The sequence below is a fragment of the Osmerus eperlanus genome, chromosome 3, assembly GCF_963692335.1.
Source record: "Osmerus eperlanus chromosome 3, fOsmEpe2.1, whole genome shotgun sequence".
NCBI classification, from domain to species: domain Eukaryota; kingdom Metazoa; phylum Chordata; class Actinopteri; order Osmeriformes; family Osmeridae; genus Osmerus; species Osmerus eperlanus.
This window is the reverse complement of record NC_085020.1, coordinates 5,497,645-5,514,609: the sequence shown is the minus strand read 5'-3', so window position 1 is coordinate 5,514,609 and position 16,965 is coordinate 5,497,645. Positions and strand designations below refer to the sequence as shown.

Genomic DNA, 16,965 nt, shown 5'->3' with positions numbered 1-16,965 from the left:
TTATTTTTTTATGGATGAATAGGTGAATGAATTTAGGAAATGGTCTTCATGTCAATTCATGACTAATCCCTTTGTGAAATGTATCTACTGTTTGTCCACAGAGGAGAGTCTGAAAATTGTTACTCCTCTGGAAGATGTTGACACACAAGAGAAGAAGACAATTACCTTCTCCTGCAAGGTGAACAGACCAAATGTCACTGTCAAGTGGATGAAGGCTGGCCAGGAGATTACCATGAGCAAGCGCATCCTGTACAGGGTAGACAAAGACAAACACACGCTGACCATCAAGGACTGTATTCTGGCCGATGAGGGTGAATACACCGCAGTTGCCGGTGATGACAAATGCACCGCTGAGCTTATCATCAGTGAGGCACCCACAGACTTTTCCACACAACTTAAAGACCAGACCATTACTGAGTTTGAGGATGCTGAGTTCACCTGCAAGATCACCAAGGAGAAAGCAGATGTCAAATGGTACAGGAATGGACGTGAAATTAGAGAAGGACCAAGGTAAGTTAAGAGTTCAAGGTTACATCAATTGGATACAGGGTTTCAACTCAATCTGAGAGGATGTACTGAAATATCATATGTTTTATTTTTTACCTAGATATACGTTCAGTAAGGAGGGAAAGATCTGCAAACTGCAAATCAAGGAGTGCAGACCAGATGATGAGTGTGAATATGCTTGTGGAGTTGACGAGAAACGATCCAGGGCTAAGCTCTTCGTTGAAGGCAAGCCTGTTTAATCCATGACATTCTTGATGTTTTGTGGGAATTTCTTTGCGCAAATCCAATTCTTGCTAAATTTGATATTCTTTATTCCAGAGACGACTGTTGAGATTGTGAGACCACCCAAGGATGTGTATGAGCCTCCAGGTTCAGATGTTGTCTATGAAGTTGAGTTGAACAAAGACAAAGTTGAGGTCAAATGGTTGAGGAACAACATGACTATTGTCCAGGGAGACAAATACCAGATGATGAGTGAAGGAAAAGTCCACAGACTGCAGGTGTGTGAGATTAGACCCCGTGACCAGGGAGAGTACAGAATCATCGTCAAGGACAAGGATGCCAAAGCCAAGCTGGAACTGGCAGGTATGCTGTTAAACCCTTCACATTTACTCTGATATGATTAACTGCCATGTTTGCTGCTGAAATGGCTTGAAGTCTTGAAGTACTGGGTTGAAGAACATTTAAGTGTTTTCTACACAATAACGACATTCAAGTAAATCCTAACTGATTATACGTTTTTAATCATGTTCCTCATGTCTGTTGTGCTGTTATCCCACAGCCGTTCCAAAGATTAAGACCACCGACCAGAGCTTTGTGACAGACGCTGGAAAGCCCATTGTGATGGCTGTTCCTTACAGTGCCTATCCCAAAGCTGAGGCAAACTGGCTGTACAACACTCTAAGTATGCCCAAGGACAACATTCACACAGCCACAGACAAAACTGAGTACAGACTGAAGGACCCTAAGAAGTCCGATGAGGGACGTTACAAGGTGGTCATCAAGAACAAACATGGAGAGGGAGAAGCATTCATCAACCTCAGTGTCATTGGTAAGTTCTTAGTGAACACACCTCAGAGGGGATTATGAAACACCCTAACTGGGAGGCTGTCAAAATGTGGGTCTCGTAAAAGTTGAATCAGATTTATGTGTAGTAACTTCCTCGATTGTGTTCCTCAGACATTCCTGGCCCAGTCAAAAACCTGCAAGTGGTTGACACTGCAGACGGTGAGGTCAGCCTGGCCTGGGAGGAGCCGGAGAGCGATGGTGGCAGCAAGGTCATTGCTTACGTGGTGGAAAGGCGTGATGTAAAGCGCAAGACCTGGACACTGGCCACAGACCGCTCTGAAGCTCCAGAGTACTGTGTAACTGGGCTCCAGAAGGACTCCATGTATTTGTTCCGTGTCTGCGCTCGTAACAGAGTTGGCAGTGGACCCAATGTAGAGACAGACAAACCTGTACAACCGAAGAATAAGTTTGGTGAGCAAAATATGTAATAATAGTAATGTAAGCTACTTAACAATTAAAAATTAAATTAACTAGAGATGTCATTACCTTTGCTTGTGTTATAGACGTTCCTGATGCACCTCAGAATGTAAAGGTTGGAAATGTTAGCAAATTTGGAGCAACTGTGTCCTGGGAACCTCCTCGGTCTAATGGAGGATCAGAGATAACCTCCTACATCATCGAGCTTCGTGATAGAACGTCTGTGAGCTGGTCTGCCGCATTGGTCACCAAACCCGAGGACCGCAGCGCCATCCTTAATGATGTCATTGAGAACAAAGAATACATCTTCAGGGTCAAAGCTGAGAACAAAGCTGGAATTGGCAAGCCAAGCGCTGCCACCAACCCAGTCAAAATCATGGACCCCATCGGTATGTGTCCGATTCTAAATCTCAATGTGTTTTGTACAGTAGATCTATTTGTTATATTGAATGTGACCAAAATGCAATATGTGAAATGACAATTAATTTGTGTTTTGGTGTTTGTCTACAGAGAGGCCCAGCCCCCCTATGAACCTGGTCCACTCAGAACAGAACAAGAACTCAGTCCAGCTGACCTGGGAGACTCCCCTGAAAAATGGAGGCAGCATGATCACAGGCTATATCATTGAGAGGTGTGAGGATGGAACAAACAAGTGGCTGAGATGCAACGCTCGGCTCTGCCAGGACCTTTGCTATAAGGTAGGGATTATTTAGATCTCCAATTTTAGCCTTAGAGATCTGTTTAACCTACATATTGTGTCATTAAAATCCATGATATTCTTTCTCTGCATAGATCTCTGGTCTGAAGTATGGTCTGAAGTACAACTACAGAGTATTTGCTGAGAACGCAGCTGGAATGTCGGATTCCTCTAACATTGTTGGACCTTTACTGGCTGATGATCCCCACTGTGAGATCCACTACATACTATACTATTGTTTTATGAATGGTTTATTTGAATTGGGTCACATAATATTGGTAAGTGTTTACCGTACCTAATTATTTCCCATCTTCATTCCAGTTGCCCCCACTTTTGATCTTGGTGCCTTTAAGGATGGCCTGGAGGTCATCGTTCCTCACCCTCTCACTATCCGTGTCCCTATCTCTGGATATCCCATACCCACTGCTAAGTGGACCTTTGGAGATAAGCAGATGACTGCCGGGGATCGTGTATCCATGGTTACAAAGAGTACCTTCACAGAACTGCTAGTTACCCCCAGTGTGCGTCCAGACAAGGGCACATACACCCTGCACCTGGAGAACGACGTGTCTTCCGTCTCAGGAGACATTGAGGTCACTGTTATTGGTAAGTGATCCGTGCCCAAATAATTCCCACTCGACCAACAGCAATGCCTCTGTTCCCTCGTAAACTAATTTCTCTGTCCACTCAGCATCTCCAAGTGCGCCCAAGGACTTTAAGGTTGCAGAAGTTACCAGGCAACACGTGCACCTGATGTGGGAGGCACCAGAGCATGACGGAGGAAGCCCTCTGACTGGCTACCAGATAGAAAAGCGTGATGTGTCCCGCAAGACCTGGGTGAAGGTATGGAGGGGAAAAAAGGGCCTTCAGAGTTCTATATAAAGATATGTATTGAAACAGACTTGAATCCTGTAACACACTGACTTCTAATAAAGTCCTTTATGTCTCTCCCAGGTGATAACTGGCGTTCAGGACCAGGAGTTCACTGTGACTGATGTTGTTGAGGGGAAGGAGTATCTTTTCAGGGTTACTGCCTGCAATAAATGTGGCCCAGGAGAGCCTGCTTACATTGACGAGCCAGTCAATGTGTCCTCTCCCGCCAGTAAGTATTCATGTACCGTAGCACTTTAAAGTACACACCCTGTCCATTAGATCAACACTGTTCATCAGTTTCGGACAGCTTTTGTTGATTTGTGTGCATCTTGCTAATACATCTTTTCCTTGTTTATTCCTAGCTGTGCCAGACCCCCCTGAGAACCTGAGATGGAGGGACAAGTCTGCTCATGGCATCTTCCTGACCTGGGAGCCCCCTAAATATGATGGTGGCACGGGTATCAGAGGCTACAACGTAGACAGATGCCAGCGTGGCACAGAAAAGTGGGAGCCCTGTGGCGATCTTGTAGCAGAACTCAAGTACGTACAGACTTTTAGACGTTTTGAAGTCACACATGTAAACTTTATTTTATAACAATGGGAGAATTGTTATGAGTTTTTTTTTTAAGAACTAAGAGTTAAGACACACGTCTTCTGTTTCCACTGATCCTCTAGGTTGGAGGTAACTGGTCTGACTGAGGGACAGTGGTATTCCTATCGTGTTAGAGCTTTGAACAGACTAGGAGCCAGCAGACCCTGCAAGGCCACAGATGAAATCCTGGCTGTGGATCCAAAAGGTAAGCTGACTACTGAAAACCCATTATTTGTTAAATGGACCAATGTGTATAGCTATTTGTACAGCCATCTGACTGTGGTTCACTGTGCTTTACAGAGGCTCCAGAGATTCTGCTTGATGTGAAGCTACTTGCTGGACTGACTGTCAAGGCTGGAGCTAGAATTGAGCTTCCAGCTGATGTGCTTGGAAAGCCAGTACCTAAAGTGAAATGGACCAAGGCTGACCTGGCCCTGAAGACAGATGACAGAGTGTCTATTGTTGACAAGCCTGGTCACTCTATGGTGACTGTTGCAAAGACAGTGAGAGAGGACACAGCCACCTACATCATTGAAGCAGTCAACAGCAGTGGTCGTGCAGCTGCAACTGTGGATGTCAATATTCTTGGTACAGGATACTTTAAAAATGACTTCACTATCAAAATCATATGTTCTATGTGATCTTTTCACCATGGCAGAATGCGAATATGTCATCAGCGAATGTTTTTCATCATTCAACAGATAAGCCAGGTCCTCCTGCTGCCTTTGACATTTCTGAGATCACCAATGAGTCCTGCTTCCTTGCATGGAACCCTCCCAGAGATGACGGGGGCTCAAAGGTCACCAACTACATTGTGGAGAGGCGAGCTGCAGACAGCCAGATCTGGCACAAGCTTTCTTCCACTGTCAAACAGACCACCTACAAGGCCGTCAACCTGGTGGCCTTTAAGGAGTATGTTTTCAGGGTGTTTGCAGAGAATCAGTTTGGAATTGGCGCAGCAGCTGAACATGCTCCAATCATCGCTAGATATGCCTTTGGTAGGTTCTCTGCCTGATATAAGAAATAACATGACATAAATCATCAATGATAATAAATCACAAGTTTGTTTGGGAAATTTGTTTTTGGTGTTAACCTGTGTGTGACCTATCTTGTTCCAGACACCCCTGGGGCCCCCACTAAGCTCGAGCCCTCTGACATTGCCAAGGACTCCCTGACTCTCACCTGGTATGAGCCAGAGGAGGACGGTGGTAGTCCTATCACTGGCTACTGGGTGGAGAGGTTAGAACCTGACACTGACAGATGGATGAGATGCAACAAACTTCCCATTAGGGACACTACCTTCAGGTAGGTTTGCCAAGAGCACATATACCGTAGTTTGTGAAATAATGACAATATTTTTCAAGCTACACTTGTACATTTTAAAGTTGGATTGGGCTGTAGAAGCAGATCAATCCTGACATTTTTTTATACTTTCCCCCCGTACTTTGTAGAGTGAAAGGCTTGCCTACAAGGAAGAAGTACAAGTTCAGAGTCCTGGCTGAGAATCTGGCTGGACCTGGAAAGCCTAGCAAGGAAACAGATCTGATCCTAGTCAAAGATCCAATTGGTAAAACATCCATACAACTTAATTAGACTAATATTTACTTGCATGTAACAATGAATACAAACACAACATTATGACATAAAATTATTTCCACCTTCTCCTGTCTTCCAGACCCTCCATGGGCTCCTGGTAAGCCAACGGTCAAGGATGTGGCCAAAACCTCAGCCTTTTTGATGTGGACCAAGCCTGAGCATGACGGAGGGGCTAAGATTGAGTCCTACATTATTGAAATGCTGAAGAGTGGAACGGTGGATTGGATCCGTGTTGCTGAAGACATCAATATTCTGGAGCACTTCCTGAAAGGCCTGATGGAAAAGCAGGAGTACTCCTTCCGGGTCAGGGCTGTCAATGCGGCTGGAGAGAGTGAACCTAGCGAGCCTAGCGACCCCGTACTTTGCAAAGAGAGGCTCAGTAAGTCACCTACTTTTACTGTGTGTCACTTTGGTAGTTTATCAAACGCTGGGTCTCGCACTGCATCAACGATTATCATATTGGACCAGATTATTCTGTCCAGTGAGGTCCCAATGCCTGTTTTAGTTTACTTGACATGACCCTGTTTATAACCCTTCTAGACCCACCAACTCCCCCTCGCTGGCTGGAGGTGGTAACAATCACCAGGAATAGCGCTGAGCTGAAGTGGACTGCTCCAGAAAGAGATGGAGGGTCTCCTGTCACCAACTACGTAATTGAGAAGAGGGATGTCAGACGTAAAGGCTGGCAGGCAGTAGACACCACTGTAAAGGAGACCAAGTACACTGTGACTCCTCTAAACGAGGGCTCCCTGTACGTATTCCGTGTGGCTGCTGAGAACGCTGTTGGACAAAGTGGATTCTGTGAAATGGAGGACTCCATTTTGGCTAAGGACACTTTCAGTAAGTTCATAATCTCTATGTAGCAGCATACTTAGGATAATGCCTTTAGAGGTATGCGTTCAGGAGATGCAGCTGTTTTAAAGGCATGGCACCGATTCTTCTCCCCTAGCTACTCCTGGGCCACCCTATAATGTGGCAGTGCTGAGTGTGTCCAAGAGACACGTTGATCTTCAGTGGGAGGCTCCACAGAATGACGGTGGAAGACCCATACTGAGGTATGATGGATTCAAATTATTAGGAAACATGAAGTCATAATTGTCCCACTTGTGTGCATCAAAACGTTGCTTTACACAAGCTTGAGATGCATAATGTCTCCATCAGGTATTCCCTTGAGAAGAAAGAGAAGTTGGGAACCCGCTGGGTGAAGTGTGGCAAGACCGCCGGACCTGACTGCAAGTACAGGGTAACTGACGTCATTGAGGGAACTGAGGTTCAATTCCAAATCCGGGCTGAAAACGAGGCTGGTGCTGGACATCCCAGTGAACCTACTGAGATCCTTACAGTTGAAGATCCTACAGGTGTGTTTTTGAGAAATGGTCTTTAATGAATGAAGTTGATAAAACTACCATTGAAAGTTCTATTCACAGTGAAGCAGCCCACTTGGCCACGTTTGTTGATATTAACGGTATCACTCTGTTCAAACCTCAGGTCCTCCCTCTCCTCCCATTGAGCTTCATGTGACTGGAGCCAGCCGAGACTACATTTCCATTGCCTGGAAGGCCCCTGAAAGGACAGGCGGAGCCTCTATCTCTGGCTATCATATTGAGATGTGCGAGGCTGGCACCGAAAAGTGGATGAGGGTCAACTCTAGACCCGTCAAAGAAATGAAGTTCCGGGTAGAAGAGGGTATCGTTCCAGAGAAACAGTACGTCATAAGGGTCCGGGCCATCAACTCTGTTGGCATCAGTGAGCCCTCTGACATATCGGAGAATGTCTTTGCCAAGGACTCTGACTGTGAGTAAACCTGAAATATCTCATGATCATCTGATGCGTTCATGTTAATATGAATCTTGTTATGTAATTGACATGTGGCATACTGACGTGTGTGCTTTATTGTTACTCTCAGGCAACCCAACTCTGGAGTTCCAGACCCTGGATCTGGTGGTTGTGGAAGGTGAGAAGATGCATCTGCCAGTTCCCTTCAGAGCTGTGCCCCAGCCCAAGATCACTTGGCACAAAGATGGCAAGGAGATGAAGGCTGATGAGAGACTGACGTTCAGGTCAGAGTACACATCCTGCCACATGGAGATTGATAGCTGTCTGCACGCTGATGCTGGCCAGTACAAGGTCACCTTGGAGAACAATCTTGGAACCTGCAGTGGGACCATGAATGTTAAAGTCATTGGTAAGTGACTTTGACAAAGTTACATCAGGTCCATCGTATATATGTCTTATAATAACTCTTTCCTCCCCGCAATGCTAAACTTTAAATAAATGAACTTCTGTTTCACAGGCCTTCCTGCTCCATGCAAAGAGATTATTGCCACTGACATCACTAAGAACTCCTGCAAGGTGTCCTGGGACCCTCCAGACTATGATGGAGGAAGCCCCATCCTCCACTATGTGCTACAGCGCAGGGAAGCTGGCAGGAGGACCTACGTCAACATGATGTCCGGAGAAAACAAGGTCAGCTGGCCCGTGAAAGACCTCATCCCCAACGGAGAGTACTACTTCCGGGTCAAAGCTGTCAACAAGATTGGTGGAGGAGAGTATATTGAGCTGCGAAACCCTGTTATCGCAGAGGATCAGAAACGTGAGTAAAATAGATATTTCTTTGTCTCTATTTCTCTATCATTTTCATACTCTCTTTGTTATCTCTCTGTAATTTTGCAAGTTGCTGGTATTCTTTTGTGATTGCATTTTCTGTGATTTCTCAGAACGCCCTGACCCACCTGTTGACGTTGAAACACACAACCCCACTGCCAAGACCATCACACTGACCTGGAAGCCTCCAATGTATGACGGTGGCTGTAAGATCATGGGTTACATCCTGGAGAAGATGATGAAGGGAGAAGATAAATTTGAGAGGTGTAACGACTTCCTGGTCCCCGTGCTGTCGTACACAGTCAGGGGTCTGCGTGATGGAAAGCAGTACCAGTTCCGTGTGATAGCAGAGAACGCAGCTGGAGTCAGTGACCCATCTCGTAGCACTCCCATGGTGAAGGCCTCTGATGCCGTTGGTAAGAATACACTTCACCAACAAATATACAGACGGTACCATTTGCAACACACATCTGAAATATATCTACCTCAATCAAAACAAAGCACCATTTAGAAATTGAAAGCTGCAATAGGTAACATTATAAAGTTATTGTACCTTGAAGTGCTATGGCACGCATGTATTTTATCCTAAGATGTGGTTGTTTTATCCTCCCAGAACCACCCAAGGTGTTCCTGAGTGGTAATCTGCAGTCTGGCCTGAATATCAAGAGAGGTTGTGAGATCCGCCTGGATGCCTGTATCTCTGGCTCCCCCGCCCCCTCCGTCACCTGGCTGTGGAATGATAAAATCATCAGACCTGAAGCCCTCAGGAAGAGACTGGAGAAACCCATTGTCAAGAAGGTAGATACAGAGAAAGAAAAGAAAGAAAAGGAGGCCAAGGAAAAGGAGGTGAAGAAAGAGGAGGGTAAAGAGGAGAAGAAAGAAGAGAAGGCAGAGGAGAAGGCAGAGGAGAAGGCAGAGGAGAAGGCGGAGGAGAAAAAAGAGGAGAAAAAAGAAGAGCAGCTTGCTCTTGAGTCCGAGGAGCCAGATTACCCAACCCTCAATGAGCGTTTGACCATTGATGACCGTAAAAGGGGAGAGTCATGTGCTATCGTCAGGGAGACAATAAGAGGTGACCATGGTGTCTACACCATCAAGGTGGAGAATGATCATGGTGTGGCCTCTGCCACCTGTGAAGTCAACGTACTAGGTGAGATACCCACTATTTTATACTGCTGTGTATTACTGGGGTATACACATTTACAATTCAAAATTCAAACAATATTTTTATTTCTTAACTTTAAATTATTATTTTAAAAAGTTGTCAATCGTTAAAAAAAAAATGTCATCCATCCATTACTAGATACACCTGGACCTGCTGTCAACTTCAGGTTTGAGGAAGTGAGAAAGAACACAGTTATCTGCAAGTGGAATCGCCCTCTTGATGATGGTGGTAGTGAGATCCTAAACTACACCCTGGAGAAAAAAGACAACTCCAAGATGGAGATTGGCTGGGTTACTGTGACCTCAACACTTAGGGGGTGTAAGTACCTTGTGACAAAGCTGATTGAAAAGAAGGAGTACATCTTCCGCGTCACAGCCGAGAACAAGTTTGGTGCCGGACCACCCTGCGTCTCTGCGCCACTCATCGCAAAGAATCCATTCGGTAATGTGATTTCGATATGCGTTCTACTAGTCATAATGACTACAATTCCAGAATGTGTTTGTGGTTTCGTGTTTGTCATTTCTTGAAATCATCTGCTTAATATTTTTAATGAACAATATCTACCTCAGAACCCCCCGAGGCTCCTGAGAAGCCTGAAATAGAGGACATCACTGCTACCTCCATGCTGGTGACCTGGACCGCACCCAAGGACAACGGCAGCCCCATCCTGGGCTACTGGGTGGAAAGGAGGGAAATCAACAGCAGCCACTGGACCAGGGTGAACCGCAACATCATAGAAGACATGGAGCTCAACGTGGAAGGTCTGCTGGAGGGTCTCACCTACATCTTTAGAGTTGCTGCTGAGAACCAGGCTGGCCCCGGGAAGTTCAGTGTCCCTTCGGAACCCAAGACGGCACAGGAGCCAATCTGTAAGTCAGACAAACTTCTATCATCCAAACCTAACCCCATACACCTGAATATAATCTTTGAATGTCACTTGGACTGAAACGTGAAAGAGATTCTGGTAGCATTCCAATGTGTGAATCCTAATTCTGTTTTTCCCAACAGTGCCTCCTGGACCACCCTTCCCCAGAGTGGTTGACACCACAGAGTCTTCTATCGATGTGGAATGGGATCCTCCTACTTACAATGGTGGAGGGGAGATCCTGGGCTACCACGTTGACAAGACGATGGCTGGCTCCAAGGACTGGTCCCGCTCCACTGAGAGGCCCTGGAAGAACCGAACCTTTACGGTCTTTGGGGTCCGAGAGGGCGCCAAGTACATTGTCAGGGTGATTGCCTGTAATGCTGCTGGAGAGGGAACACCTGGGGTGACAGAGGCTGTCTTCGTCAGGGACCCTCAAGGTAGGCTACTCGGCTCAGGCGACCTCAGATAACACAGATTGGATGTCCAGTTCTGAATATGGATGCAGTCTTAACAAAGACAGATGGCTGACAAATTGTTTTGTCTTGCAGAAATCCCAGTGGTGGAGTTAGACCTTACAGTGAAGAATGGTGTTGTGATCAGAGCTGGAGAGACACTGTCTCTGCCTGCCCATGTGACTGGCAGACCTCCTCCAGACATCAAATGGACCAAAGATGACGGAGCTCCAGAGAAAGAGCGCGTTGAGGTGGAGAACGTTGGAAAGGAGAGCATTCTTCGCATCAAGAACGTCCAGAGGAAGGACGTTGGCAAATACCAGATCACTGCCTCCAATCCCAGTGGAACAAAGTCTGCCTGGACCAGGGTTGAAGTGATGGGTGAGTATCTTGGGAAACCTACCTCCATTTCTTATTAAAACGTAAATTAACCATGTGCTAAAACATTCTCCCCTCTCTTCATAGATGTACCTGGGCCTGTACTGGACCTGAAGCCAGTGGTTGTGACTCGTAAATTGATGATGTTGAATTGGTCCGACCCTGATGATGATGGTGGCAGTGATTTGACTGGTTTCATTATTGAGAGGAAGGACGCAAAGATGCACACATGGAGGCAGCCAATTGAGACCCCCTCATCTAAGTGTGAGATTGTGGGCATCGTTGAGGGACAGGATTACATGTTCCGCGTTGTTGCTAAGAACAAGTTTGGCTGTGGACCACCTGTGGACCTGGGCCCGATTAAAGCAATTGATCCTCAAGGTAAGGCCAATGTCAGCCCATTTATTACAGACCTGATTATCTTTACATGTTATAGTACGGGAAGACTGGACAGGTGGATGTAATGGTGTTACCCTGTTTTCCACAGGTCCACCAACCGCCCCTGAGAGGTTCCACTACACAGAGAGAACCAAGTCCTCCCTCAGTCTGGCCTGGAGACCTCCCCGTAATGACGGTGGTAGTCCAATCATTGGCTACTGGGTTGAGAAGAAGAGGCAGGATGCTGCGGCATTCGAGCTTTGCAACAAAGAGATGTGCACTGCTCTCACCATGGAAGTAGAGGGTCTCGAAGAGCTGCTTTTGTATGAGTTCCGAGCCAAGGCTGTCAACCTGATCGGAGAGAGTGAGGCCTCCATCACAATGACGGTTGTGATTCAGGATGATGAAGGTATGTCCTCTACACGCCTTGATCTGTTTTTGACTGTCCTTTGGGACAAACAGGAGTATCAACAGAAGTATCAGTCAAGTCAAACCCCTTTACATCTTGATTGGACCTGGCAAAGACGTGTTTAAGTCTTAAACATCATGCACTGTGATTTCTCACCGAGTTTCTCTTCTCATTTTAGTGGCCCCCGTTGTGACAATGTTGAAGGTCTTCAAGGGTGACATCATCACAGTTAAGAAGGGAGAGCCTATTGAGATCCCAGCTGAGGCTACTGGTCTCCCTCCGCCCAAGGTGGAATGGTCCAAGGATGAGGTCATCATTGCGGAGCCCACTGAGACACTTCTGATGGAGACAAAGGAAGTGAACAGGATGAAGGTTGACACCAAACTCAGCATTCCTGTTGCTGCCAGGAAGGACAAGGGAACCTATACCATAACAGCTTCCAATCGCTTGGGAAATGCTAGTCATACCATCACCGTCATGGTGCTTGGTGAGTACTATATTTTTTATTTTGGCATTTAGTGACCATAAAACCATAAAGAGTTGAGAAACTCAAGTTTTCATTTTTGAAATATTTATTGTTAAAACGACCCTTGCTTAGGCCACAGCTGTATGGTTATCAGGAGGCTAATGATGATTGTTCTCTGTTGTTTTTAGATCGCCCTCTGCCACCTAGGAACTTAGAAGTCTCCAACATCAGGGCTGAGTCCTGTTACCTCCACTGGGAGGCGCCATTGGACAATGGTGGCAGTGAGCTGACAAACTACATTGTGGAGAAGAAGGACATCAACACAGAGAACCCAGAAGAGAGCTCTGACTGGGTGGAGGTCACAAACAGCATCATAGAGAAAAGATTTGGGGTTCGTTATCTTTCATAATTGTCTCTAATTCTGGATTCACTTGTTTATAAATGTGACCCAAATCACTGGATCTTTAATAAATATGAACTGTCATCATGTTCTTCATACAGGTGTGGAACCTTATAACAGGCAATTCCTACCAGTTCCGCGTCAGAGCAGAGAACCGTTATGGGAAGAGTGATGCCTGTGAATCAGAGGAGGTCCTGATCAAGGATCCCTTCGGTCTGCCAGGTCCCCCAGAAAAGCCCACCATTGCAGAGTACTCCAAGACCTCCATGGTGGTGACCTGGGAACCGCCTCTGGACAACGGAGGCTCTCTCATCAGTGGCTACTGGCTGGAGAAGAGGGAAAAGGGCTCCTCTTACTGGGCACGTGTCAATAAGTCACCTGTGACCAAGAGAGGCCTGAAGGGCTGGGAGTTCCAGGTGACTCGTCTAAATGAGGGCCTGGAGTATGAGTTCCGTGTCATGGCCTGCAACTCTTCCGGTGTTGGACCCCCAAGTGGACCCTCAGACTCGGCCTTCGCAGTAGATCCTATAAGTAAGTGGGGACATCTCTCTATAAAAGGCCCACTGAAATTACAACAAAACAGGACTTATATTGTGCCTTTAAAGGATGTTGTTTGTATTTACCAGGCATATATTGTGTCCCCCAGCTCCTCCTGGCATGCCGGCTGCTCCAGTAGTGGCAGACAAGACAAAGCACAGTGTGACCCTGTCCTGGACTCCACCTGAGAAGGACGGAGGCAACCCTATCAAGGGCTACATTATTGAAGCTCAAGATGAGGGGACAACAGAGTGGTCCAGACTCACTGATCCAGAAAACCCACACCCCACCACAGAATTCACTGTGCCAGGCCTGAAGGAGCTGAAACTCTACCGCTTCAGAATCATTGCTGTCAATGACATTGGAGAGTCAGATCCAAGCCCCAAGACCACTGAGATCCTGGTGGAGGAGGTTCACGGTAAGCCACACTGGCTTACTTTAAAACTGTTTTGGAAATGTTGGCAATAGTGATTAGTAAATTAACATACAATCATCACACTGCAAATGATGTAGAACCATGTTTATTTCCATCTTTATCTTCTGTAAGGAGGATATCTGACAAGATGGAACTGTATTATTTTAAAGTTCTGACTTTTTAAAATTCCTTTTTTCAGTGGAGCCTAAGATCTTTGTGGAAGTGAGCGCTCATGACCTGCTATGTATCCGGGCTGGTGCTCCCTTCAAAATCCCAGCTGTCATCAAGGGACGACCTGTTCCTAAGGTGACCTGGGAGTTTGAGGGACCAGCCAAGACCGAGAAGAAGAATCGCCTCCACATACTCCCTGTGGACTCAGAGGTGAGATCAGGGATAAACATCTGAAGCCACTGTAGCATATACAAAATGTATCTTGTTCTAGTAGTTTAATTTCCGCAACTAATGAGTTTCTTCCCTCTCTTTCAGATTGAGTCTACTGACACCACCTCAGTCATCACTGTCCCAGAGAGCAAGAGGAACCACTCTGGCAGGTTCACCATCACAGCCAAGAACAAAGCCGGACAGAAACACGTCAATGTCAGAGTCAACGTCCTTGGTACGTTATTCCACGATTTACTACATTAGGATTCTTCACTTCTTTTCTTCTTGTCAGTCAGTCAGTCAGTTACAGAAATGTAAACGTCTCTTCATCCTGTGTATAGACGTACCTGGACCTCCTAAGGTGCTGAGAGTGACAGACATTGCCAGGGCAACCATGAGGCTGATCTGGAAGCTGCCAGATAATGATGGTGGTGAGAGAATAAAGAGCTACTTCATTGAGAAGAAGACCTTGACCAGCAAAGCCTGGACCACAGTTAACCCTGCGTGTGCCAGCCAGGCCTTTGTGGTGCCAGACTTGCTGGAGGGACAGGATTACCTGTTCCGCGTGCGGGCTGAGAACCGCCTGGGCTTCGGACCCTTCACTGTGACCACTGAGCCTGCCAGGGCCAGAGACCCCATCTGTAAGTCGCACAGATTTGAATCATTCAGATAAACACTCAGCCTTGTTTCAAACAAAACCTGGCTTTAAGTGCTTATCAGTAACAAGAAACCATGCGTCTTTCATTTCAGACCCCCCTGACCCTCCAACCCATGTCAAGGTCAACCTTGTGACCAAGAACACCGTGACACTGACCTGGGTTCCTCCCAAGAACAATGGTGGTGCTCCTGTCAAACATTACATCATTGAGCGCCTGAGCTGGGACACCAGTGGCAAGGAGAAGGAGACGTGGAAACAATGCAACAAACGTGATGTGGAGGAACTGACCTTCATTGTAGAGGACCTGAAGGAAGGTGGCGAGTATGAGTTCAGAGTCAAGGCTGTGAACGAGGCAGGCCTTAGCAGGCCCTCTGCCACAGCTGGACCACTCGCCATCAAGGACCAGACATGTAAGTGACAGTTTTTGAATCTGACATTGGAGCTCATACATTTCAGTGTCAGACTCCTGACTTTTTATGTTCTCCATTTTCTAGGTGCTCCATCTATCGAGTTAAGAGAGGCCCTGGACGGAGAGGAGGGATGTGATGTCAGCCTTGTAGCCAAAATCCAGGGTTGTCCCTTCCCAACTCTAACCTGGCAGAAGGCCGCCCTGGATAAGCCAGAGGAGAAGACTGCTGTTCACTATGATCAGCACGTCAACAAGTTGGTGTCTAACGACAAGTGTACACTGCTGATCCAGCAGTCAAGGAGAGATGACAGTTCCCTCTACACCATCACTGCCAGCAACAGCCTGGGCACAGCCAGCAAGGATATTAAACTCACTGTTCTTGGTAAGTATGCTGCCTTCAGAACATAGCTAATGTTTATGATACTAAAATAATATGACTGTGTCTGGTGACTAAACAGTGTAATTTTATGACATACTAATATATTTATTTTGATGAAGATTACATTATAACTATTGTCTGTATTTTTTTTTCTTTTTTTGCAGGGCGGCCTGGACAACCTGTTGGACCTATCAAGTTCACTGAGGTGTTTGCAGAGAGGATTGGGTTGTCATGGAACCCACCCAAGGATGACGGCGGCTCCAAAGTGACAAACTATGTTGTTGAGAAGCGTGAGGAGAGCAGGAAGTCATGGGTTCATGTCTCCAACGACCCTAAAGAGTGTGCCTACATCGTCCAGAGGCTAACAGAGGGACACGAGTATGAGTTCCGCATTATGGCTCAGAACAAATTTGGAGTTGGACCTCCACTGATGAGCGAGCCTGAGAAAGCCAGGAATCTTTTCAGTAAGTTAAATGTGTTCACAGAGTGTACAGCTTGTCTTACATGAATTACTTTATCAAACCAACGCGTTTATTTGCCAATCTTCCCCTCTGTGCAGCTGTCCCTGGCCAGTGTGAGAAACCCACTGTCACAGACGTATGCCTGGAGTCCATGATCGTCAACTGGGAGGAGCCAGAGTATGACGGGGGATCATCTGTGACAGGCTTTTGGCTGGAAAAGAAAGAGACCGCAAGCAAGCGCTGGACCAAAGTGAACCGTGACCAAATCAGGAGCTCGCCTCTCGGTGTCAACCACGAAGTGACTGGTCTTCTGGAAGGAGCACTCTACCAGTTCAGAGTCATTGCCATCAATGCAGCAGGGTGTGGCCTGCCCAGTGTGCCCTCTGACCCTATCCTCTGCAGAGACCCCATTGGTAGGTCAAATGCAGTGTATATAGGATACTTTATACAATGTGCTGTCTTGGTACATGATGCATTATCTAGGCATTTATAGATTGATGAATGTGAGAATAGCACAGGATATATTTCTTAACAAAAACTATTTTTCTCTCATCATTGTGTGAAAGATGATTTTTGGCCCTCTGACATGACATTCTGTCATTTTGATTCTGGTTATAGCTCCCCCTGGACCTCCAACACCCAAGGTGACAGACTGGACCAAGTCCACCGTAGATCTGGAATGGATTCCACCTCTGATCGATGGTGGATCTAAGATCACTGGTTACTTTGTTGAGTTCAAAGAAGAAAAGAAAGAGGGAGAGAAAGAAAAAGAGATTAAGGCAATGTTGGATGATGGAGAGGAGAAAGAAGTGGAAGTAGAAGAGTGGGAAAAGGTAAACACACCCTATTAAACTATCC

General features: G+C 46.4%; 1 protein-coding gene across 1 annotated transcript in view; it reads left to right on the top strand.

Moving 5' to 3' along the window:
* LOC134016980 (titin-like) overlaps positions 1–16,965 on the top strand; it is a 154,155-nt gene that overhangs the window by 76,753 nt on the left and 60,437 nt on the right. Inside the window, exons 103-146 of the mRNA XM_062456226.1 lie at positions 102–510; positions 608–732; positions 826–1,092; positions 1,289–1,558; positions 1,687–1,986; positions 2,079–2,381; positions 2,503–2,690; positions 2,785–2,899; positions 3,011–3,295; positions 3,381–3,532; positions 3,644–3,791; positions 3,925–4,102; positions 4,238–4,359; positions 4,455–4,742; positions 4,856–5,152; positions 5,273–5,459; positions 5,606–5,721; positions 5,830–6,129; positions 6,291–6,590; positions 6,700–6,805; positions 6,912–7,108; positions 7,239–7,544; positions 7,657–7,935; positions 8,044–8,343; positions 8,468–8,770; positions 8,968–9,501; positions 9,655–9,957; positions 10,086–10,385; positions 10,525–10,821; positions 10,933–11,217; positions 11,302–11,595; positions 11,702–12,001; positions 12,180–12,488; positions 12,656–12,858; positions 12,969–13,398; positions 13,514–13,822; positions 14,019–14,200; positions 14,306–14,435; positions 14,542–14,841; positions 14,951–15,268; positions 15,353–15,649; positions 15,811–16,110; positions 16,206–16,520; positions 16,726–16,940. Coding sequence (XP_062312210.1) covers positions 102–510; positions 608–732; positions 826–1,092; positions 1,289–1,558; positions 1,687–1,986; positions 2,079–2,381; positions 2,503–2,690; positions 2,785–2,899; positions 3,011–3,295; positions 3,381–3,532; positions 3,644–3,791; positions 3,925–4,102; positions 4,238–4,359; positions 4,455–4,742; positions 4,856–5,152; positions 5,273–5,459; positions 5,606–5,721; positions 5,830–6,129; positions 6,291–6,590; positions 6,700–6,805; positions 6,912–7,108; positions 7,239–7,544; positions 7,657–7,935; positions 8,044–8,343; positions 8,468–8,770; positions 8,968–9,501; positions 9,655–9,957; positions 10,086–10,385; positions 10,525–10,821; positions 10,933–11,217; positions 11,302–11,595; positions 11,702–12,001; positions 12,180–12,488; positions 12,656–12,858; positions 12,969–13,398; positions 13,514–13,822; positions 14,019–14,200; positions 14,306–14,435; positions 14,542–14,841; positions 14,951–15,268; positions 15,353–15,649; positions 15,811–16,110; positions 16,206–16,520; positions 16,726–16,940 — 11,462 coding nt within the window. The remainder of the gene's footprint in view (positions 1–101; positions 511–607; positions 733–825; positions 1,093–1,288; positions 1,559–1,686; positions 1,987–2,078; positions 2,382–2,502; positions 2,691–2,784; positions 2,900–3,010; positions 3,296–3,380; positions 3,533–3,643; positions 3,792–3,924; positions 4,103–4,237; positions 4,360–4,454; positions 4,743–4,855; positions 5,153–5,272; positions 5,460–5,605; positions 5,722–5,829; positions 6,130–6,290; positions 6,591–6,699; positions 6,806–6,911; positions 7,109–7,238; positions 7,545–7,656; positions 7,936–8,043; positions 8,344–8,467; positions 8,771–8,967; positions 9,502–9,654; positions 9,958–10,085; positions 10,386–10,524; positions 10,822–10,932; positions 11,218–11,301; positions 11,596–11,701; positions 12,002–12,179; positions 12,489–12,655; positions 12,859–12,968; positions 13,399–13,513; positions 13,823–14,018; positions 14,201–14,305; positions 14,436–14,541; positions 14,842–14,950; positions 15,269–15,352; positions 15,650–15,810; positions 16,111–16,205; positions 16,521–16,725; positions 16,941–16,965) is intronic.